At 42.0% G+C, this 24,242-nt stretch overlaps 1 protein-coding gene across 1 annotated transcript in view; it reads right to left on the reverse strand.

Annotated features, from left to right (window-relative positions):
* LOC115154008 (cadherin-18-like) overlaps positions 1-24,242 on the reverse strand; it is a 242,751-nt gene that overhangs the window by 64,739 nt on the left and 153,770 nt on the right. The window contains exons 5-6 of the mRNA XM_029699766.1: positions 6,780-6,947; positions 5,561-5,748 (exon numbers count right to left, since the gene is read on the reverse strand). Of these exons, the coding sequence (XP_029555626.1) occupies positions 5,561-5,748; positions 6,780-6,947 (356 nt within the window). The remainder of the gene's footprint in view (positions 1-5,560; positions 5,749-6,779; positions 6,948-24,242) is intronic.

Here is a 24,242-nt window from a genome sequence, read left to right on the forward strand (position 1 = left end):
GAAGGCCTTTGATACAGTTAACCACTGTCTCCTAATCTCCAAACTGGAGGCACTGGGGTTAAACAGTATCCCTATTGGCTGGGTAAAGTCCTATATATCAGGAAGGGAGCAAGTAGTAGAGGTTAATGGTTCACTGTCTCAGGCAAAACCAATGAGTTGTGGCGTTCCGCAAGGGAGCGTGCTGTGGCCTCTGCTGTTTTTAGTCTATATTAACGATATGAAAGATGCTTGTTCTTGCTGTATTTTTCTTTAGGAGGATGACTCTACACTTCTGGTGTCTCACAAAAGTAAAACTATGTTGGAGAGCATACTTAGCACAAAGCTTACTAACATTAGCAAATGGCTTGGAGATAATAAGCTATCTCTGCACTTCAGGGAAATCTGAAGCAATTATTTTTGGATCCAGACATAAATTGAGTAGGCCCTTTGAAATCAGTGTGGAATTAGGGGGCGAGGTGCTGACTACTAAAACCTCTGTTAGCTACTTGGGATGTATCCTTGATGGAAGCTTGGGAGGTGTGAGCATGGCCAATAAAGTGCTAGGGAAGGTTAATGCCAGGACAAGTTTTTGGCTAGAAAGTCCAAGCAGCTTGATAAGGACTCCATGAAAGTGCTAGCTACTGCCCTCACTCAATGCCATTTTGACTATTATAGTACTTCCTGGTTTGGAGGCTTATCTAAGCTTATGAAGGGGAAGCTCCAGGTTGCCCAGAATAAGCTGATCAGGGTAGTATTGAAGGTGAGTCCACGTACTCACATAGGCAGGAGCTGCTTTCAGGAACTAAACTGGCTGCTTGTTGAGGCTAGGGTGTCCCAGATTAGACTAGGTTTGGTTTACAGGAGTATGTATGGTCCTGTGCCCAGATATCTAAGTGATTACTTTCCTCGTGTTAGGGATGCACACAATCACAGCACCAGATCAGGTGTTGCTGATGTGTGCTTGTACAGGTTCAGGAGTAATGCTGGGAAAGGTAATATCTTGTATACTGGAGCCTCAGAATGGAATGAGTTGCCTCTGCCCATACAAACAACGTCCTCTCTGGGCGGCTTTAAAAATAAAGTAAAAATATGTTTGATGTCTTCTGTGCCCATATGAATGACCCCTATGATGTAACTGGAATGATGAGATAGATGTCCTTCTCTGTTTTTGTTTTATTTTTTTCACTTCCACACTGTGTTCGATCTTGTCTAGCCATCTTGTCTCAAGAGGACCACAATGGAAATAAGTCACAGACTTTATTGTGTGTTATACTAGATGATTTTATTAATGTCCATGTATGGCTTTTTCAAGTTTTATGTGTGCTTGTTTTTTTAAATGGTCGAATTAATAAACTAAACTAAAAAATACCGACCATATTATCTCCCTAGAAAATTATCTTCGGTTATAGTCACAGCCTTGTACTGTATATCCCCCCTCAAGCTGACATCATGATGGCTCTCAAAGAACTTCATTTATGCAAACTGGAAACCACATATCCCGAGGCCGCATTTATTGTAGCTGGGGATTTTAACAAAGCAAATTTGAGAAAAAGGCTGCCGAAGTTCTATCAACACATCGACTGTAGTATTTACGCTCCTAAAACACTCGACCACAGCTACTCCAACTTCTAGGATGCCTACAAGGCCCTCCTTTCGGCAAATCTGACCACAAATCTGACCATATAACTCCAACTCCATATATTGCGCCTCCCTTCCTCTAGGCAAAAACCCAAACAGGAAGTACCTGTGCTAAGGACTATTCAACGCTGTTCTGACCAATCGGAATCCACGCCTCAAGATTGTTTTGATCATGCGGACTAGGATATGTTTTGATAACGCGGACAAGGGTAGCTTCCGAGAATAATATTGATGAATATACTGATACAGTGACTGAGTTTATCAGGAAGTGTATAGATGTCGTACCCACTGTGATGATTAAAACCTACCCTAACCAGAAACCACGCATAGATGGCAGCATTCGGCAGCAAATGCGAACCACCGCTTTTAACCACGAACCACCGCTTTTAACCACGGCAAGGTGACTGGGAAAATGGCAGAATACAAACAGTGTAGTTATTCCATCCACAAGGCAATCAAACGGGCAAAACGTCAGTATAGAGACAAAGTGGAGTCACCATTCAATGGCTCAGACACAAGACATACACTACCGTTCCAAAGTTTGGAGTCACTTAGAAATGTCCTTGTTTCCATGAAAACATACATGAAATTAGTTTCAAAATGAATAGGAAATATAGTCAAGACATTGATTTATAGGTTATAAGGTTATAAATAATGATTTTTTTATTAAAATAATAATTGTGTCCTTCAAACTTTGCTTTCATCAAAGAATCCTCCATTTGCAGCAATTACAGCCTTGCACACCTTTGGCATTCTAGTTGTCAATTTGTTTAGGTAATCTGAAGAGATTTCACCACATGCTTCCTGAAGCACCTGCCACTCAAACAGGATGTACCAGTGATGAGAACCTGAACCAGACGGCTGGCCCAGACGGCATTCCTAGCCGCATCCTCAGAGCATGCGCAGACCAGCTGGCTGTTGTGTTTATGGACATATTCAATCTCTCCCTATCCCAGTCTGCTGTCCCTACATGCTTCAATATGGCCACCATTGTTCCTGTACCCAAGAAAGCAAAGGTAACTGAACTAAATTTACTGAACTAAATTACTATCGCCCCGTGTCACTCACTTCTGGCATCATGAAGTGCTTTGAGAGACTAGTCAAGGATCATATCACCTCTACCTTACCTGTCACCCTAGACGCACTTCAGTTTGCTTACCGCCCCAATAGATCCACAGCGATCGCACTGTACACTGCCCTATCCCATCTGGACAAGAGGAATACCTATGTAAGAATGCTGTTCATTGACTATAGCTCAGTATTCAACACCATAGAACCCTCCAAGCTCACCATTAAGCTCAAGGCCCTGGGTCTGAACCGCGCCCTGTGCAACTGGGTCCTGGACTTCCTGACTGGCCACCCACAGGTGGTGAAGGTAGGAAACAACACCTCCACTTCACTGATCCTTAACACTGGGGCCCAACAAGGGTGTGTGCTCAGCCCACTGCTGTACTCCCTGTTCACCCATGACTTCATTGGTCAAGCACAACTCCAACTCAATCATCAAGTTTGCAGACAACACAACAGTAGTTGGCTTGATTACCAACAATGACGAGACAGCCTACAGGGAGGAGGTGAGGAATCTGGAAGTGTGGTGTCAGGAAAACAACCTCTCACTCAACATCAACAAAACAAAGGAGATGATCGTGGACTTCAGGAAACAGCAGAGGGACCACTCCCTTTTCCACATCGATGGGACCGCAGTGTAGAAGGTGGAAAGCTTCAAGTTCCTCGGCATACACATCACTGACAAACTGAAATGGTCCACCCACACAGACAGTGTGGTGAAGAAGGCACAACAGCACCTCTTCAACCTCAGGAGGCTGAAGAAATTTGCGTAGCACGTAAAACCCTCACAAACTTTTACAGATTCACAATTGAGAGCATCCTGTATAACCGCCTGGTATGGCAGCTGCACCGCCCGCAACCGCAAGGCTCTCCAGAGGGTGGTGCAGTCGGCCCAAAGCATCACTGGGGGCAAACTGCCTGCCCTCCAGGACACCTAGAGCACTCAATGTCACAAGAAGGTCAAAAAGATAATCAAAGACAACAACCTCCCGAGCCACTGCCTGTTCACCCTGGTATCATCCAGAAGGCGAGGTCAGTACAGGTGCATCAAAGCTGGGACCGAAAGACTGAAAAACAGCTTCTATCTCAAGGCCATCAGACTGTTAAACATTAGAGGATGCTGCCTATATACATAGACTTGAAATCACTAGTCACTTTAACAATGTTTACATATTTTGCATTACTCATCTCATATGAATACAATCTATTTTATTATTCTACTGTATCGTAGTCTATGCCGCTCTGACAGTGCTCATCCATATATTTAGATATTCTTAGTTCCATTCCTTTACTTAGATTTGTGTGTATTGGGTATTTGTGGTGATATTGTTAGATATTACTTGTTAGATATTACTGCACTGTCGGAGCTAGAAACACAAGCATTTCGCTAAACCCGCAATAACATCTGCGAAACATGTGTATGAGACCGATAAAATTAGATTTTATTTTGAAGATATGGGATCAGAGAATAACATTGTTCTATTTACATTTACGTCATTTAGCAGACGCTCTTATCCAGAGCGACTTACAGTAGTGAATGCATACATTTCATTTCATGCATTTTTTAATTTTATTTGAACATTTTTGTACTGGCCCCCCGTGGGAATCAAACCCACAGCCCTGGCGTTGCACACACCATGCTGGCGTTGCAAACACCATGCTCTACCAACTGTGCCACAGGGAAGCTATTTCACACCAAGGCTTTGTGGTTATCGAGGGGGAGTGTTGGAAAGATTTTTTGCATTGAAAGAGGATCTGTTGTCATTCAAAATGGATGTAAAAAAACAGACTTGGTTTCAGACTTGTGTCTCCTTGCCTATGTAACAGACATATTTGGCAAACTGAACCAAATCATGCAGGGAAAATACAAAAACATTCTACAGATGAGTGACCGAATCAGTGGATTCAGAGGAAATAATAATTATTGGATAGAGTCTTTCAAAAGCGAACCATGCCCCCTTCCCACGGCTCTGCATGTTTATTGACAGAAAACAGCATCATTAAGTGTCCAACACAACTGATGACTTCTCACCTCCAACACTCAGAGGAGCAGTTTGGGACCTACTTCCCAACTCGTTTGACTGTGATCTTGGCTCAGTTGACATGCCGGTAAGCGAAATCGAACAGCTGATCGAATGCATTCAAATTTTGTGCGTACTTTCGACCACGGCCCCTGACTTTGAGAAGTTCTGACGCAACATGCATCAAGCACACCGATCTCATTAGTGGTGGTGAGACTAGATACTGTACATTATGTCAGACTAATTTGCAAATTGACTGTCATAGCCCAACATTAAAAGTACATTATGGTGAGTTGAGAAAACAATCAGAAATACTGTTCATGTTTTTTAATTGACTGTTATAGCCCCAAATAAAAAAGTTAACATTGGCTATTAATTACATCATTGTTTTCACATGGTTGGGGTCACGACAATTTTCAGATTGGGAACACCTGATTTAATACAATGTTTTTACTAAAATAATAACAGTGTTATTACACAGGAATAGAGAGCAATATCATTGTTTTCCTAAAGTGTACATTTGCAAAATATGTCACATGGATTTTTACAATGGTGGAAACTCTCTCCAACCAATGCTTACAACAATCGTATTCTTTTAAATCCATGACGGGGAGTGTGCAAGTACACACTTCTGAAAAAGAGTGCCTTAAGCACAACTTTGTCATGTACCTTCATGAAGTTGATTATTCCCTCCCTGGTGTCCCTGTCACTGTTTCATTCATTCATTGATTCATTCATTTACTCTGTCATGTACCTTCTTGAGATTGATTATTCCTTCCCTACAGTGCCTGTCATTGTTAATTCATTCATTTATTCTTTAATGAATTAATTAATTTTTCATTCACTCTGTGTACCTTCTTGAGGCTGATGATTCCCTCTCTGGTGTCTCTGTCTGTGGCGATGGAGAACATGGCTGCTCCTTCTGAGTTGATGATGCTGTACTTGATCGCTGCGTTTACGCCAAGGTCCTCATCATTGGCTTTAATCTTCCCTACTGGCTTGCCCACCTGGGCTGACTCAGGGACGTACAACTGGTAATTTTCTGTGGATCATGAACATAACAATACAGACAATGTTTGCATCTCAAAAGGCACCATATTACTTAGACTGTACTAAATAGGGAATAGGGAGGCATTTGGGACAAAGGATAAGAAACAGCTTAGCATCACTCGTTGGTGCAATATTTTGGGCTGATTTTCCAAATGATGATGTATTTTACCTGTGTCACCCTGAATTGACTTCACAGAATGGAATTGTTACTAAATGCCTTTTGATATCAAGTCAGATTGCTTGAATCAACAGTTAGAGCTACAATGTGTCTGAGGGCACTTGAATAGAATTTACTTGAACTCTAAAAGAGATGTGATTATTGAACTATAATTTTAACTATAATTTTACAGTATTGATGTTCAGTGTTCTTAAATATTTATTCAGCCAGCATGGCATTTGATGAGAGAGATTTTGAGATCAAATGCCATATCAATATATGATTATTTTTACCTAGGATAGATACAAAAATATATAAAATCAGGATTCACAATTGGTAAGGTTTTACTCAATGATATTCTCATCTAACTAATGTATGTTGAACATCTGTTAATTATTAAAGATTGAGCTCCTGACAGTCAATTAAAGCTGTTTAGTTTTTCTGTAATTAAGCTCAATCCATTTGAGTGAGGAGGAGTGTATTTTGATTCTTTAACCTAGATATATGAGAAATCTCCATTTGTAATTGGCCTGCTAAAAATACTCTCAAATTGACATTGTGCCAGTCACGTGACATATCTGAGAAGCACTGCTGTTTTATTAAACAAAGGAATTAGTATTTAGCAGAAATAGACAGTCAATTTCTTAGATACTGTTAAGCCATTTTTAAAATCACGTTCCAAGTGATATGGAGTAACTGGGCAACGTTCAGCTAAATGGTGTGAAACGTTGCTGATATAAATTCCACGACTAAAACTGACGTAATTCCTTATTCCACATGTCAGAGAGTCATCTTTGTTCTTTCTCTCTGAACGCTCCACAACGTTTGCCTGCTGAAGGCAACCCTGGTGTCCATACAGTACTCACTTTGCGGGAACTTGGGTGGGTTGTCGTTGACATCTGTGAGGGTGATGTTGATGGTGGTGGATCCAGAGAGTCCTCCAACCGATCCTGCCATGTCTTTGGCTTGAATGACTACAGCATAGTGTTCCCTCGCCTCCCGGTCCATGTTGGCTAAGGCAGTCCTGATGACTCCTGGACAGGGGGAGAAGAATATAAATAATAGAAGAGTACCAATGTTACTACACTCTTAAAAATAAAGGTGCAAGTTGGAAACAAATAAGGTTCTTGAGAACGATTCCATAGGGGAACCATTTTAGGGTCTCTGAAGAACCATAAATGGGATGGTCCTTTGAATAACCACACACAAATCCCAAACCTTGCTGTAGGGTTTTAACCCATTCAAATAAATGTTTGAGTTAGCAGTACTACCCATGACTGTGTTTCCTGGTGATGGAGACATGGTTGTTGTATTCTTTGAGCCTAGGTGAATGTGTTGTCATTAAAATGTAATTATTTCAGAAAATGCAAGACCTGTGTGGTTGAGTTGGTAGAGCATTGAGTTTCCAACACCAGCGTTGTGGGTTTGATTCCCACGGGGGACAAGTATGAAAATGTATGCACTCACTACTGTCATTTGTTCTAGATAAGAGTGTGTACTAAATTACAATATATTTTTTTACATATTTCATAAGGCCTTCTATTGAGGGTCTAGTTTTACCCTAATACAGTGAGCTGAAACTCATAGTTTACAGGCCTCATCAGGCCTGCAGGTCACATTATGCTGGCTTGCAAAGTGATGTGTAATTTCTATTGGAATCCAGCCAGAATGGGGATTTCCATCATTTTGAATTTGTATTCACCCGCAACCTGTATTCAGAATGACTGCCAGGGTTGGGAAGACTTCGATATGAGACTACCTTAACCCATTCACATCCTTGTACTATACAGTGCCTTCAGAAAGTATTCAGACCCTAAGACTTTTTCCACATTTTCTTAAGTTACAGCCTTCTAAAATGTATTCAATGAAACGTCCTCAGCAATCTACACACAATACCCATAATGACAAAGCAAAAAAAAAAAGGAAATACCTTACATGAGTATTTAGACCCTTTGCTATGAGACTCGAAATTGAGCTCAGGTCCATCCTGTTTCCATTGATCGTCCTTGATGTTTCTAAAACTTGATTGGAGTCCACCTGTGGTAAATTCAATTGATTGGACATGATTTGGAAAGTCACACACCTGCCTACATAAAGCCCTACAGTTGACAGTGCATGTCAGAGCAAAAACCAAGCCATGATGTCGAAGAAATTGTCTGTAGAGCTCCTAGACAGGATTGTGTTGAGACACAGATCTGGAGAAGAGTACCAAAAAATATCTGCAGCATTGAAGGTCCCCAAGAACACAGTGGCCTCCATCATTCTTAAATGGAAGAAGTTTGGAACCACCAAGATTCTTCCTAGAGCTGGCCGCCCGGCCAAACGGAGCAATCGGAGGAGAAGGGCCTTGGCCAGGGAAGTCAGAACCCGATGGTCACTCTGACAGAGCTCCAAAGTACCTCTGTGGAGATCGGAAAACTTTCCAGAAGGACAACCACCTCAGCAGCACTCCACCAATCAGGCTTTTATGGTAGATTGGCCAGACGGAAGCCACTCCTCAGTAAAATGCACATGACAGCCCGCTTAGAGTTTGCCAAATGGCACCTAAAGACTCTCAGACCATGAGAAACAAGATTCTTTGGTATGATGAAACCAAGATTGAACTCTTTGGCCTTAATGCCAAGCATCATGTCTGAAGGAAACCTGGCATCATCCCTACGGTGAAGCATGGTGGTGGCTGTGCAACAACGATCCCCATCCAACCTGACAGAGCTTGAGGGGATCTGCAGAGAAGAATGAAACTCCCCAAATACAGGCTTTTAACGCCATACCCAAGAAGACCCGAGGCTGTAATTGCTGCCAAAGGTGCTTCAACAAAATTCAAGGTCTGAATACTTATGTAATGTGATACTTCAGTTTTTTATGTTTAATAAATTAGAAACAATTCTAAAAACCTGTTTTTACTTTGTCATTATGGGGTATTGTGTGTTTATTGATGAGGGAAAAAAATGAATTAATCTATTTTAGAAGAAGGCTGTAACCTAACATGGCGTGGAAAAAGTCAAAGGGTATGAATACTTTCCGAAGGCACTGTATTTAGTGCAATATCAAAATGCGCCATTGAACAAATTCGGTTTTGGTGTGAATGAAATTTGGTGCCATCAGAGTACAAGTCTCTAGACAGGCCACATTGACATTTTAAGATTGTTATTATCTATCATACTTTCTGTGTCAATCAAAGTTGGGATTTTGAAAAAAAATTAAAAATCATTAAAATGATTTGAACATATGTATTTTGAAATACATTTCAGAATTAAGTAGGTTAATGTCATATAGCATTGTTATTTGACTTGTTCTAAGCTCAAATATGCCAAATGTATGATTCATCTGGTTGTTGATTTTGAACTGTTTAGTACTACATGTGTACAAACACACCACAGACACACGTGGGTGTGCGTTGATTTCTGTGATATGTGTGTACACACACACGTGTGCTTGTGAGAGTGGGAGAGAAAGATGGAGAATGTAGTAGCAGGCCTCACTTGCCATTGACATATTAGATTTCCTTATGCCGTATACAAATCATATTTTATTGACCACATACACATATTTAGTAGATGTTGTTGCGGGTGTAGGGAAATGCTTGTGTTCCTAGGTCCAACAGTGCAGTAGTATCTAACAATTCACAACAATACAGACAAATCTAATAGTAAAATAATGGATCTAAGACATTTTTAAATATTAGGACTATCAATGTCGGAGTGGCAATGACTAAAATACAGTAGAATACAGTATATACATATAAAATGAATGAAGCAGTATGTAAACATTATTAAAGTGACTAGTGTTCCATTATTTGTCAGGGGCGTCGTAAAGGACAGACCAAGGCGCAGCGGGTAGTGCTCATCTTCTTTAATTTTAATGAGATAACACTTTTACAGAAAATAACAAAACCGACAACCGACAGTTCCGTCAGGTACTTACACAAAACGGAAAACAACCACACACAAAACCCAAAGGAAAACAGGCTGCCTAAGTATGGCTTCCAATCAGAGACAACGAAAGACACCTGCCTCTGATTGGAAACTACACTAGGCCAAACCTGGAAAACGAAACATAGAAAATGAAAACTAGAACCAAAATCCCCTAGACCAAAAACCCCAAAACACACAAAACAAACACCCCCTGCCACGCCCTGACCATACTACAATGACAAAAGACCCCTTTACTGGTCAGGACATGACATTATTAAAGTGGCCAGTGATTCCAAGTCTATGTATATAGGGCAGCAGCCTCTAAGGTGCAGGGTTACGTAACCGGGTGGAAGCCGGCTAGTTATGGCCTCGGGATAGAAGCTGTTTTTCAGTCTCTCGGTCCCAGCTTTTAATGCACCTGTACTGACATTGCCTTTTGGATGATAGCGGGATGAACAGGCCGTGGCTCGGGTGGTTGATGTCTTTGATGATCTTTTTGGCCTTCCTGTGACATTGGGTGCTGTAGGTGTCCCGAGGACAGGTAGTTTGCCCCCGGTGATGCGTTGGGCAGACCGCACCACTCTCTGGCAAGAGAGGGGTCAAGGGGTCAAGACACATTTCTTCAGTCTCCTGAGGATGAAGAGGCGCTGTTGCACATTCTTCACCACACTGTCTGTGTGGGTGGACCATTTCCGATCATCAGTGATGTGTATGTCGAGGAACTTGAAGCTTTCCACCTTCTCCACTGCGGTCCTGTCAATGTGGATAGGGGCGTGCTCCCTATGCTGTTTCCTGAAGTCCACGATCAGTTCCTTTGTTTTGTTGACGTTATTTTCCTGGCACCACTCTAACAGGGCCCTCACCTCCTCTCTGTAGGCTGTCTCGTCATTGTTGGTAATCAGTCTCCAAACTTGATGATTGAGTTGGAGGCGTGAGTGGCCACACTGTCATGGGTGAACAGGAGGGGGCTGAGCATGCATCCTTGTGGGGCCCATGTGTTGAGGATAAGCAAAGTAGAGGTGTTGTTTCCTACCTTCGCCACCTGGGGGTGGCCCGTCAGCCTGGTGTAATGCTGGTGAGTTACCGACATTCTGATATCCAAAAGTTATTTCTGGCTGTATGTAAAAACACAAAAACTGTTCTGGGCTAATGATGTAAGAAATATATATATATAAATATATACAGTAAGTGTCAAAAGTTTGGACACAGCTACTCATTCCAGGTTTGTCTTTATTTTTACTATTGAATAATGGTGAAGACATCAAAATTATGAAATAACACATATGCAATCATGTAGTAACCAAAAACGTGTTATACAAATCACAATATATTATATATTTGAGGTTATTCAAAGTAGCTACCCTTTGCCTTGATGACAGCTTTGAGGAATGTCATGACAAGGGTTTAACTCATTACTGGAGCAATTCCGCGGACCATCTATTGGGCAGCAAGCCACAATGAAAACCTCCCGGACGCTCTGTAACCCCGCCACCAGCGGTGATTTTCCCCAGTCTACCCCGGCTTCCCGAGAATCGCATTTACCTCCTCCGGAGTGCTATGTTGGGGATCCTGGGACCTCCCGGACGTTTCTCTCCCAGTGCTACCTCATCTTTGAGCTGCAGTCCTCTTCATTTCCTTCAGATTGTTCGAAGATAGCGTATCTCATAATACTGATGTCTGGAAGGGTGATTGCCACCACTTGCCTTCGTCTGGAGGATTTCATAGCGGACTTAAGGAAGGTGTTCAATTCTCTGGTGTCCTGTAGGGAGGCGGCTCAGAAGCTTCTTCAACTTCATCAAGACTTCCGTAGTGGGGCAGACTATGATGTCGGCTTTCGCACATTGGCCTGGAACCCGGAGTCCCTGTTCCACACCTTCCTTAATGGTTAATCAGAGGAAATTAAAAACGAGCTCACAGCTCGGGAGTTACCCATGGACTTCGACTCCCTCATAGCCTTGACCTTAAGGATCGATGGGCACCAACAGGAATGCTGGAGGGAGAGGAGGTCTGTTCTCGGCCACACTCGCTCGTCCATGGTTTCTCCCTCGCCTCCGAAGAATCCCGGAAGTCCCCAACGCCGGCATTTCCGAGAGAATCTGAAGTCACCCATTTTCCCTCGGGAATCATCGGGGACTGGCGACTCGTCTCCTCCTGAGCCAGAGGGCTAGATTGTCTCATAATGAACATTTTCACAGGCTTTTCTCCAACAGTTGCCTGAATTTTGGTAATCTAGGACATTATATGTCCACCTGTCCAGTAAAAGACCAGGCTCATCAGTAGGTATGAGTACGCTGGTGGGCCATACTGGAGGTCTCCAAACTCTTATTACTCGTACTCCTCTCCATGCTATCCTGCTGTGGGGTGACCGGTCAAAATCTCTCCCGGTGCTCATAGGCTCTGGGGCTAATGAGAGCTTCATGGATGCTACCCTGGTATCTGAGCTGGGTATCTCCACACAACCCCTCTCTATTCCCATGGACACCAGAGCATTGGATGGATGCTCAATTGGCAGGGTCACTCACAGTACGGTTCTCATTAACCTGCGAGTATCGGGAATCACAGTGAGTCCATACAGTTTCTGCTAATTGAATCTCCTCAATTTCCTGTGGTTTTGGGATTTTCATGGCTCCAGAGGTAAAATTCTACTTTAGCAAAAGTATGAAAATATTTCAAATTGCTTTTTTTTTTTTTACGAATCGCAAACAAAGCATGTCGGTTTAGTGAGTCTGCCAGATCAGAGGCAGTAGTGATGATCAGGGATGATCGGTTGATAAGTGCGTGAATTTGACTATTTTTCTGTCCTGCTAAGCATTCAAAATGTAACAAATACTTTTGGGTGTCAAGGAAAATATAGGCAGTAAAAAGTACAATGTTTTCTTAAATATTGTAATGAGGTAAAAGTACTTAAGTAGTACTTTAAATTCATTGGGGTCCGGATGAAAAGCGTGCCCGTTGTAAACTGCCTGCTACTCAGGTCCAGAAGGTAGGATATGCATATTATTAGTAGACTTGGATAGAAAACACTTTGAATGATGTCTGTGTGTATAACAGCACTCATATGACAGGCAAAAACTTGAGAAAAAACCCAACCAGGAAGTGTGGAAATCTGAGGTTTGTAGATTTTCAAGTGATTGCCTAGCTAATACACAGTGTCTGTGGGGTCATTTCGCACTTCCTAAGCCTTCCACTAGATGTCAACAGTCTTTAGAACATTGTTTCATGCTTCTACTGTGAATGGGGAGAGAATAAGAGCGCTTGGAATCAGATGACTGAGAAAATGATATGAGGTCAATCGCGCGCAGTCACGTGAGTGTTAGCTGTGTTCCTTTTTATTTCTGAAGACAAAGGAATCATCCGGTTGGAATATTATGGAAGATTTATGATAAAAACATCCTAAAGATTCATTCTATACATCGTTTGACATGTTTCTACGAACTGTAATATAACTTTTTTGACTTTTCGTCTGAACTCACTGCGTGAGCACAGTGGATTTGGATTACTCAACTGAACGCGTGAACAAAATTGAGGTATTTGGACATAAAGATGAACTTTATCGAACAAAACAAACATTTCTTGTGGAACTGAGATTCCTGGGAGTGCATTCCGATGAAGATCATCAAAGGTAAGTGAAAATGTATAATGCTATTTCTGACTTTTGTTGACTCCAAAATGGCGGGTATCTGTTTTGATGTCTGAGCGCTGTACTCAGATTATTGAAAAGTTTGCTTTCGCCGTAAAGCTTTTTTGAAATCTGACTCAGCGGTTGCATTAACCTCTCTTGAGTATTTCTGTAAATTGATTTGCTCATTCACTGGAAGTTTTGGAGGCAAAACATTTCTGAACATTACACGCCAATGTAAAATGAGGTTTATGGATATAAATATGAACTTTATCGAGCAAAACATACATGTATTGTGTAACATGAAGTCTTATGAGTGCCATCTGATGAAGATCATCAAAGGTTAGTGATTAATTTTAGCTGTATTTCTGGTTTTTGTGAAGCCTCTCCTTGCTTGGAAAATGGCTGTGTGGTTTTTCAAGTCTAGGTGCTGTCTTAACATAATCTAATGCTATGCTTTCGCCGTAAAGCCTTTTTGAAATCAGACAGTGTGGTTGGATTAACGAGAAGATTATCTTTAAAATGGGATATAATAGTTTTATGTTTGAGAAATTTGAATTATGAGATTTTTGTTGTTTTGAATTTGGCTCCCTGCTATTTCATTGGCTGTTGGCGAGTGTGTCCCGCAGGTGGGGCGCTAGCATCCCACATACCCCAGAGAGGTTAAAGTATTTTTACTTAAGTACTTTACACCACTGCCCAGGATGACTCTTCGTTGCCTCGTCTCTGCCAATGCCACCACCTGGAGCCAGCAACTCGTGTTGGTGGAGCACGCCCGCAACACCCTTCCCTGCTCGGCCACTGGTCTCTCGCCCTTCGAGTGTTCCTTGGATTACCAGCCCCCGCTCTTCCCTGAGCAAAAGGAAGAAGTCAGCATACCCTTGGACCAGATGTTCGTCCACGCTGTCGGCGTACCTAGAAGAGAGCTCGATCCGCTCTTCTTAAGGCCACCTCTAGGTATCGGCAACAGGTGGACCACTACTGGACCCAGGCTCCCGCTATCGTCTCGGTCAGAGGGTATGGCTCTCCACTCAGGATCTGCCCCTCAGGGTGGAGTCCCTTAAACTTTTCCCCTGCTTTATCAGCCCTTTCCCCATCTCTAAAATCCTTAGCCCCACTGCTGTTCGTCTTCTGTTGCCCTGCACCCTCCATATACATCCCACTTTCAATATGTCTAGGATTAAACATGTCTCACAGCCCTTTGTCTCCTGTTTTCTGTTTGTCTGTTGCCAGTTCGCCTTGTTTTGTCAGGTCTTACCAGCGTGTTTCCCATTTCTCCAGTTCTCTAGTTCTTGTTTTCTCGTCTGTCCCTTTTTGACTCTGCCTTGGATTTCGGACCTCTGCCTGCCCTCGACCTGCCCTTTTGCCTGCCCCTTTGTTATAATAAATATTCTGAGAACCGAACCATGTGCCTCCATGTTGATCATATCCTGAGTCATGATACAAACATTTAAGAAAGTTATTTTTGCAGTGTACTGTATGAATACCAATGTTACTACTGTACAGTAATAAGGCGATCCTGGACAAACGGAGAACATTTTGTTACCAATGTAATTAATGTATTGTATGACTATGCAGTCCTGATGATTCCTGGACAGGGGGAGTTGAATAGAAGAATACCTATGTTCATATTTTACTGTTTGGAGACCCTTTATTGGATTTTTGACATGCATGTGTTATTTCTATTGTTAAGTGGGGAGAGGTAATGATGGAAGCAACATATCTGCACTGGTATGGAAAACTGTAAATTATACAGTAAGTTTTTGAATTATTAACAGTAAAATACTCTGAAACGTTTCACTACAGCATACTGTAAATTATGGTGCATTGTGGGAAAATGTTGTGTCCGGGGAAATAACTGCTGTATTTCTAATGATACTGTAATTCTACCCCACAGAATACACTACCGTACTGTATTTATGGAGCACCAAAAACCCTTTGAGCACTAGTGGGTGCATGGTGGTATTGTTTCTGGCTCATTAACAAATGTTAAGGTGTTTTGTAAGATGCTATATTTTTGACATTGTGAGTGAGACTGCTGTACCAATTTAACTCCAATATGGTTATAGTGCCCCAATAACGTAAGATGTATAGGGGACAGATGGGCACAGCAAGTCTCTATAGTGGCAGCAAGTCTCAAACCTTAAACGATATATTAGACTCTGGTTTCTCTTCATTAACCACACCAAGCATGGGGAGGATTTTCTAGGGTTGTGTCCTTCTATCTACCCTATTTTCTCTCTCGACAGACTTGGGGACAGTGCTAGTAACAGTGTCTTGAACGCAGCTGGTGCTGTTCCTTTAGTTCACAGACCACCCCGATACCTGAAGGACTGGGGACGAAGGAAAGGTAACAGTGGCTTGACTGTGGCCTGACCTGACTCCTGAGTCCACAAACCAACCCAGACCACCTCCCAGAACCACCTAACACAAACAACCCGCTGAGGCCCTCATCCAAATCGGCAATGAAATTATCAGACCTGGACCCCCCAATAACCCATCATGACCCTGACAACACACTCCAAACAGAAGGACTTTCCTCAGACGGCTGCTCATGGTTGCCTCCCCACTGCCCCCACGGAAGTAATCGTACTGAACACACCCACCAACTGTTTGTGAGTGCTCCGTGGCCAGGTGGGTCTGGGTCCTGTTTGCTCCCTCTGTCTTCAAGCATCCGGCGTCCAGCTTTGCCGCTGCATCGCTCCTCCTCCAACACCAATTCAGGCCGATGGACATGCCCTCCACCAACCCCAACCCCCTGCTCTCTTTTCATCCCTTTCCCCCTTCCTCCCTCTACATTTATAACTCTCACAGAACCAGACCAGAACCAGGAACCATTAATCACCACACCTGAAGAGGCACGGAGGAAGGACAAAAGCTCTAGACCTACACCCGGAGTGAGCAAGCCACAGGGGACTATCATCACTGACTTCCGGGATTTGTGCTTCCAGGTGTGTCTGTTCTCTCCTCTGATTGTCCTTCCTCCACTCTGCAGATGCAACACCAGTCCCATTTCCAGCAACAGACCCAGTCAAAACACAGGAAGAGGCACGGAGAAGGGACCAAAAAACAAACATTCACCTGGAGCGAGCAAACCACAGAGTGCCACACTTGACCTCTGGGTCTAGGGCTCCCTTATGTGTCTGCTTGCTCCTCAGGTTGTCCTTCCTCCCCTCCACAGATTCCGACCCAGCACCAGCCCCAGCCCCAGTTCCTGGTTCCTGTTTCTCCCAGTCCCAGCACCAGACCCAGCACAACCCCTGGTTTTTCAGCCCAGGTAGCCACCTGATTTCCAGTCCTGATACCAACACCAACCCAGGTTTTTCCGGTCCCAGCCCCAAGACCAGCACCGACCAACCACAACTGCCACCTCCATCCAGCAACTGACTGCCCAGACTCCACCCCTTTCCCAACAAAGACACAAACACAATCTCAACCACTCCACCAGACCAACCATTACTGACTACGTAAGTGATGGACTGATGATTGTTACCAGTTATTATTTTTGATTTATTTTGGATTTTTTTTGCTGTTGTTGTTGCTGTTTGTTTTGTTTTGATTTGATTACCTTAAATTTGATATATTGCTTATTGTTTGAATTATTCATTATTTAGAATTTGAACTAAATTGTATTTGAAATGTAAACCTTTTGTGAATTTAGGGAAAAAAATGAAAATATTTACCTTAAAAACCTCTTGAGACTCTCATCCCGTTAGCGGGATCATTTTCCAGCGAAAAACTCCTAGCGACATTAGCATAACGAAATTCAATATTTTTTTTTTTTTCAAATATAGGACTGTCTCATATCGTTTTATAGATACACCTCTCTTGAATCGACCCTCGTTGTCCGATTTCAAAAAGGTTTTACAGGAAAAGCACAATATTAGATTATGTTAGAGGAGTACATGGTAAAAGTAGCATCAAATGAATTTTCCAACCAGGCACATGCATCACATATAACCAAAAAACAGCTAAATGCAGCACTAACCTTTTACAAACTTCATCAGATGACACACCTAGGATATCATGTTACACACAGCATGCAATCTTTTGTTCAATAAAGGTCATATTTCTATATAAAAACAGCATTTTACATCGGCACCTGACGTTGACTAACTATTTTTTCATAAAATGCGTCCCGGGAAACAGTGCTACAATTTTATAAATTACTATTCGAAAACTTTTTTTTTTTTTATATTGTCAATCTAAGATTTATAGATGAATATCTCTTGAAAACACCCGTCATAACAGATTTTAAATTAACTTTACAGGGTAATCACACTTTGAGATAAAAGGGGATGCGATACTCAGAAAATGAGCTAGAAAGCCTAGCTCGTCGCCATCTTGGAACAATCGCACATCACATCTGATCTTGTATAATATTGCCAATAATCCCTCACCTTTAGTTGTCTTCATCACAAAGCACTTCCAGGAATCGCAGGTCCACGACAAATGTATTTTCGGTCGAAAAAGTCCATCCTTTATGTTCCATTAGCTTGCTGTTGTTAGCGAGTCCTAAGGCTGTAACCAAATGTTGATCCGTGCGCGGCACTTGGCTAACGAAAAATGACTATTTTCCCTTCGTTAGGTTCGTTCAAACATGTCAAACGTTGTATAACATTAATCTTCAGGGCCTGTTTCAACAAGAGAGCCAATCAGATTCGAGTGGGACGATTTCATTGTGTTTCAAAACGTTTCCAAAGGTGGGGGCAGACACGGCCGCCGACGTCACAATGCTGATGGCCCTCCTACTGTGACCAATTGCCACATCGTCTCCTGCACTGAGTTTTGACAGCAGAAGCTTCAAAACACTTTGTAAAGACTGGGGACATCTAGTGGATGCACAGGAAAGTGCTCAATTATAATTTTTTCACATTGTGAATTACAGGGAAGGCTGTGAAGTCGAGTCCACAATTCAGAATCCCACTTCCTGGTTCAATCGGTCTCGGGGTTTTGACTGCCATACGAGTTCTGTTATACTCACAGACACCATTCAAACAGTTTCAGAAACTTTAGGGTGTTTTCTATCCATATAAAATAAGTATATGCATGTCCTAGCTTCTGAGTTTGATTAGTAGGCCGTTGAAAATGGGAACGAATTTTTTCCAAAATGCGCTGTGGCGCCCCCAGTGGTAGGATATACGCAAGAGGTTAAAAGGTTGACATTTTGCCATGTCCTTTTGGTCTGTTTTGCCCTGCAGTTGCATTTGGAAACCTTTGTTAAAAGGTCATGAACAGTCAGTCATGCTTTTTATGAAATTAGATGATATTTGGATGAAACCAGATCGATGTATGATGACCAAAGTATGAAAATTGACTGTTGCTTCTACATTGATAAAGTTTGATCATAAAGTTAATGGTCCCCTACCCCGTGTCAAACACTTGGATTCAGGAGGCATGGTTATTAAGGGTTAGGGTGACATCTCTTACCTAATTTAAATAAGTACCGCCTTGTAACCAACATCAGAGAAGGCATGTTTGCGGAGGGCAGTGGTATATATAGCTAGATACCCACTCTACTGGTGCCAAAATTTGACTGTAGGTTGTCAGCAAATATAATTAAACATTTACACTATTCATCTATGGCAAAGATACTTATATGTTTCCCCTTTTATCTGTGTCTGGTGCTAGCTAGTTACTAGCTAGCTAGGGCTTGAGCCAGCATGGAACAAAAGGGGGGAGGGTCATTCAAAACTCTGACGCAGTTGTCATGTCAACACATCCATCAGTGCTGCTGTGAAATGCATCACAAAAGACGTCAAATGAGAGATGTATAAAAAAATTTACATTGTTGATGCTATTTTAATGATTGAGGAGCTTTGTGTATCACCGCATTTGCTTGAGATGATTTGATGGCAACACTGCTCACTGCATCCAAGTTGCTTGACATAGGCGTTACAAAGAACTATCAGTCAAAGTGAGCTCATGAATATATGCTCCCCGCCCAATCAACCTGTCTTTTCAAACTTCCTTGTAGTTTTCCATGAGAGAAACATTTATTTTTGTAAAATGTTAAGCATCTCTATCCTAAAAATATTATAGGTGATATTTTGGTCACTCAAAAGGCTGTTTTACATGGGAATCAGAATGACTGTTCGGGACCGTTAAGGCCTCTAGAAGTGTAAGTGATATAAAAACACAAATAATTAATTAATGTGGTGTCATTTATGTAAACACTTTATCTAGCAGCCAACCTGCTTGCACCAATCCCTTGTAATTATAGTAAAATACTGTGAAATACAAACCCCTCCCCTCAATGAATTTCATCCATCCGTCCATTCCAATTATAGTAGCATTTACTTTTCTAGAGTATAATACAGTCAATTGTATAGTGTTGTACTGTGTGTCATTACACGGTACTTGCTATGATAATGTATTTATATTACAGTAGGTCTATTGTAATAAAAATAAATATTTGCCACGAGCTGCCTGTAAGCTACTGTCAAATTCACGGCAACCCCTTTATACATGGTGCTAAAAGAGTCTGACCCTAGGCTCTTTACTTTACAGTAACTGATAGTACAATTTTAGGAAATAGATTCTGAAGAGAGAAAGTAAATGGTGTGGAAGTCATTGAGTTAATATGCCATTACTGTCTAGGATGGAATTTGGATTCTCACAAGAGCCTTGTTAAAAATAATCATACAGTTTGACAGTTTAAGATGCATTCATAATAATAGGCTGCTCCAATATCCTTACGATCTTGATTCTTATTTCATTGCCAAGGTTAGCTTCTCCACTTTTCATTATATTTCAAATGACTATGCAACCTTTGTAGGACAGAGAATGCAACCTTCCTGAAATAACCCATTCAATCATGTTTATCACTATGATAACGCAGGAAATAGCACCATGATCTTTTTATTTTTTATTATTTCACCTTTATTTAACTAGGCAAGTCAGTTAAGAACAGATTCTTATTTACAATGACGGCCAAACCCGGACGACACTGGGCCAATTGTGCGCTGCCCTATGGGACTCCCAATCACTTCCGGTTGTGATTCAGACTACAACTGAACAAGGGTCTGTAGTGACGCCTCTAGCACTGAGATGAAGTGCCATAGATCGCTGCCCCACTCGGGAGCCCCCCGAGTGGTGCAGTGGGTTACTCGGGTTAAACATAGGTATCCTGCATCAATGCATTGCATACTACAGTAAATATAGTATAAAAGTAGAAAGGTAAGTTGATGTCACTACGAATAAAAAATGTGTTCTCAATGTAATGTAGGAGCTGCTGTACTATATTTAATTTTCCACACATTGAAAAGAGTATACAATCTGTTCAACAAACTTCCATTTTAGTCCATTAGCAGACGTTCTAACCCAGAGTGATTTACAGGAGCATTTTGGGATAAGTGCCTTGCTCAAGGGCACATGAACCAGCAACCTTTTAGTTACTGGTTCAATGCTCCTAGGCTACCTGCCGGCTAGGCTACCTGCCATCCAGATTTGTGTGTGTGTGTGTGTGTGTGTGTGTGTGTGTGTGTGTTTGCTAAGGTGCGGAGAATCCGAGCAAATGGCCAGTCCAGTTCAAGTCTTCAGCAGTCTGATGGCTTGTAGATACCACCAGGCTCAGAGACAGTTTCTATCAGGCCTCATGCTCCGATACCGTCTGCCCGATGGTAAGGGAGAGAACAGGTCATGGCTGGGTTTCTTTGGGGTCCTGTGTGATGCTTCGTGCCTTCCTCAAGCACCGTCGAGTAAATTCCCAGGAGAGGTGGGAGCACGATCCCAGGGGTGTACTTGGCTGTCTTCACCAGCCGCTGGAGGGCCTTGCAGTCATGGATGGAGCAACTCCCATACCAGGCCAATATGCAACCGGTCAGAACGCTCTCGATTCTGCAGCGGTAGTATTTGTAGAGAACCCGGGGCGGCATGCCAAATTTCTTCAACCATCTTAGGAAGTAGAGACGCGGTTGCGCCCTCTTGACAAGAGTAATGGTGGTGGTGTTGGTCCATGACAAGTCAGTGATGTGGATGCCGAGGAACTTAAAAATCATGACACTCTTTACTGCAGTCCCGTTGATGTGGATCGGGGCATGTTCCCTCCTCTGCTTCCTGAAGTCAACAATCAACTCCTTTGTTTTGCTGACATTGAGGGAGAGTTTGTCATCACAACACCACAATGCCAGTTCACTTACTTCCTCCCTATGATCTAACTCATCATTTTTGGTTATCAGGCCTACAACCGTGGTGTCGTCAGCAAACTTGATGATGAAGTTGGTGTCGTGCAAAGCCACACAGTCTTGTGTGAACAGTCCTACAGCAGAGGACGGAGGACACACCCCTGGGAGGCCCCTGTGTTAAGAGTCAGTGTGGAGGAGGTGTGGTCTTTTCCATTTGCCAATCCTCACAGCCTGTGGTCTGCCCGTCAGGAAGTCCAGGATCCAGTTGCAGAGGGTGATGTCCCGACCCAGGGCTCTGAGCTTGGTGTCAAGCTTGGAGAGAATAATAGTGTTGAATGCTGAACTGTAGTCAATGAACAGAATTCTCACATCGCTGTTCCTCTTGTCCAGATGTGTTAAGGCTGTGTGAACAGCAATGGAAATGGCATCTTCCATTGATTTGTTGGAGCGGTAGGTAAATTGGAGTGGTTCCAGTGTACATGGCACGCTGGCCTTGATGTGGGGCATGACCAGCCTCTTGAAGCACTTCATGATGATCGAGTTGAGCGTGAAGGGGGATAGTCATTTGGGCATATACAGATGAAATCACACACTGTGTGTGTATGTGTGTGTGTGTGTGTGTGTGTGGGGGTTAAAGTGTCCCACTGTCTCGCCCCGCTGTACTCTGAAACCAGATCAAGGACCTTGATTTACTATGTGTTGCCTGTTACCTCAGTTTTCATTCTCAATCTCTTTCTCTCTCTTGGTTTTCTGTTTCTCTCCCAGAGGCAAAGCCCTAGAGCAACTGGTGAACTTGTGTTCTTGTGAACCTGTGTGTGAACTCTGTAACAGCAATCTACAGAACATAGCAGGGTCTCGTTTGTGATATAAAATCATTGATCAAGAAATGAAATGGTTGCTACTGAAGAGGAGTGTGTCCTAGGTTATTTGAAATCACAGCTATCAATGACAAGGTTATAGAAAAGATAAGCAGTCACGTGGGATTTCATCAGTACAAGGCCCCTTGAATAATATGTCAATATGGAATTCAGTGACTGAGTTTGCAGGATTAGGGTTGTTTACTTTTAACAATATCAGGAACGTTCTAGGAGACAATCTGTAAATTCTTGGAGTAAAAGTGAAGTTTGTCTTGTTTTTTTTTTTTTTACTCAACCTCTTTTCTATGTACTTCTTCCTTGAGGGTTAAAAAAATACATGTTTACTTGGTAAGGTAGTCTCTGCATGTGTAAAAATCCTCAAAATAACAAACAAACAAAACAAAGGTTTACAGCACATAACTAGTTACAATATTCTCAGTTTCAAGCCCACCATTGCCATAAATCAAAATAAATTATTGTGGAGAAGAAATGGGAAGCCGAAAAGCACCCACACAACAGACAGAGTTGCAATATTATGTGCATATCTAATGTAAGTATTTGCAATATGGTTTTAGTATTTCTGAGAAAAATGGGTCTATTTGATTTTGGTAGGAAAGAGACATTGTAGCAATTTATTCATGACTTATCCATGACCACTCCTATCTGTTTGAATAGAAATAATGAAATGTTAATGAAAAATAGGCTGTTGCTTTCCATTACCAGTCCTGCTGGACATTGTTGATCTATAAAAAAAACGTATCCTCTTGTACTCTGATCGGATTCTAAGAGCAAAGCCATCTTAATATTCTAACTGTTTCAATGTTTCAAAAGAAAGGTGTTTTCATTACAATCCTGCCAGATATTGTTAATCTATAGATAAACCTTATTCCCTGTATCCTTATTCTATTGTATTCTTAGAATCCACTGATCATCCGCTGATCAAATTTTAAGAGCGAAGCCATATTTAGATTTTATCATGCACCATCAAACCCAGTTTGGACAAAAGAGGCCCTACTAATGTTTATTTTCTTACAGCAATCCATTCTTTCCTCTCTTTTCAAGAAGATGTTATAGACAGAAAATAATCCAATCCACTTGCCTTGGGCAGAATAATCACTAGAAGTGGGTCAAGGAGCGATGCAGCCAACATTTTTACCATCCAATGGATATGGGAGGTTAGGTTAAATATTTACTGTGTCCCAAATGGCACCCTATTCCCTGTTTAGTGCACTACTTTAAAAAAAAATATTAAATGCCGACAGCAAGTCTACCAGACATAACGAAAAAGATATTACAGACAAAAATGTTAAGCATTAACATATACATTACAAACATATACAGTATACAATTAATTCGCCTCCCGGGTCCATGTTGGCTAAGGCAGTCCTGATGACTCCTGGACAGGGGCAGAAGAATATAAATAATAAAAGAGTACCAATGTTACTACACTCTCAAAAATAAAGGTGCAAGTTGGAAACAAATAAGTTTCTTGAGAACGATTCCATAGGGGAACCATTTTAGGGTCTCTGAAAAACCATAAATGGGATGGTTCGTTGAATAACCACGCAAAAATCCAAAACCAGAAATGTTTCAGCCCTTCAGGATCGGAATTGAATAGCCTTGCTGTAGGGTTTTAACCATTCAAATGATTTTAGAGTTAGCAGTACTACACATGACTGTGTTTCCTGGTGATGGAGACATGGTTCTGGTATTCTTTGAGCCTTCACCAAGTGAGGTCCTAGGTGAATATGTTGTCATTTAAATATAATTATTTAAGACAATACAAGACCTGTGTGGTTCAGTTGGTAGAGCA

Source organism: Salmo trutta, chromosome 2 (assembly GCF_901001165.1).
Source record: "Salmo trutta chromosome 2, fSalTru1.1, whole genome shotgun sequence".
NCBI classification, from domain to species: Eukaryota; Metazoa; Chordata; class Actinopteri; order Salmoniformes; family Salmonidae; genus Salmo; species Salmo trutta.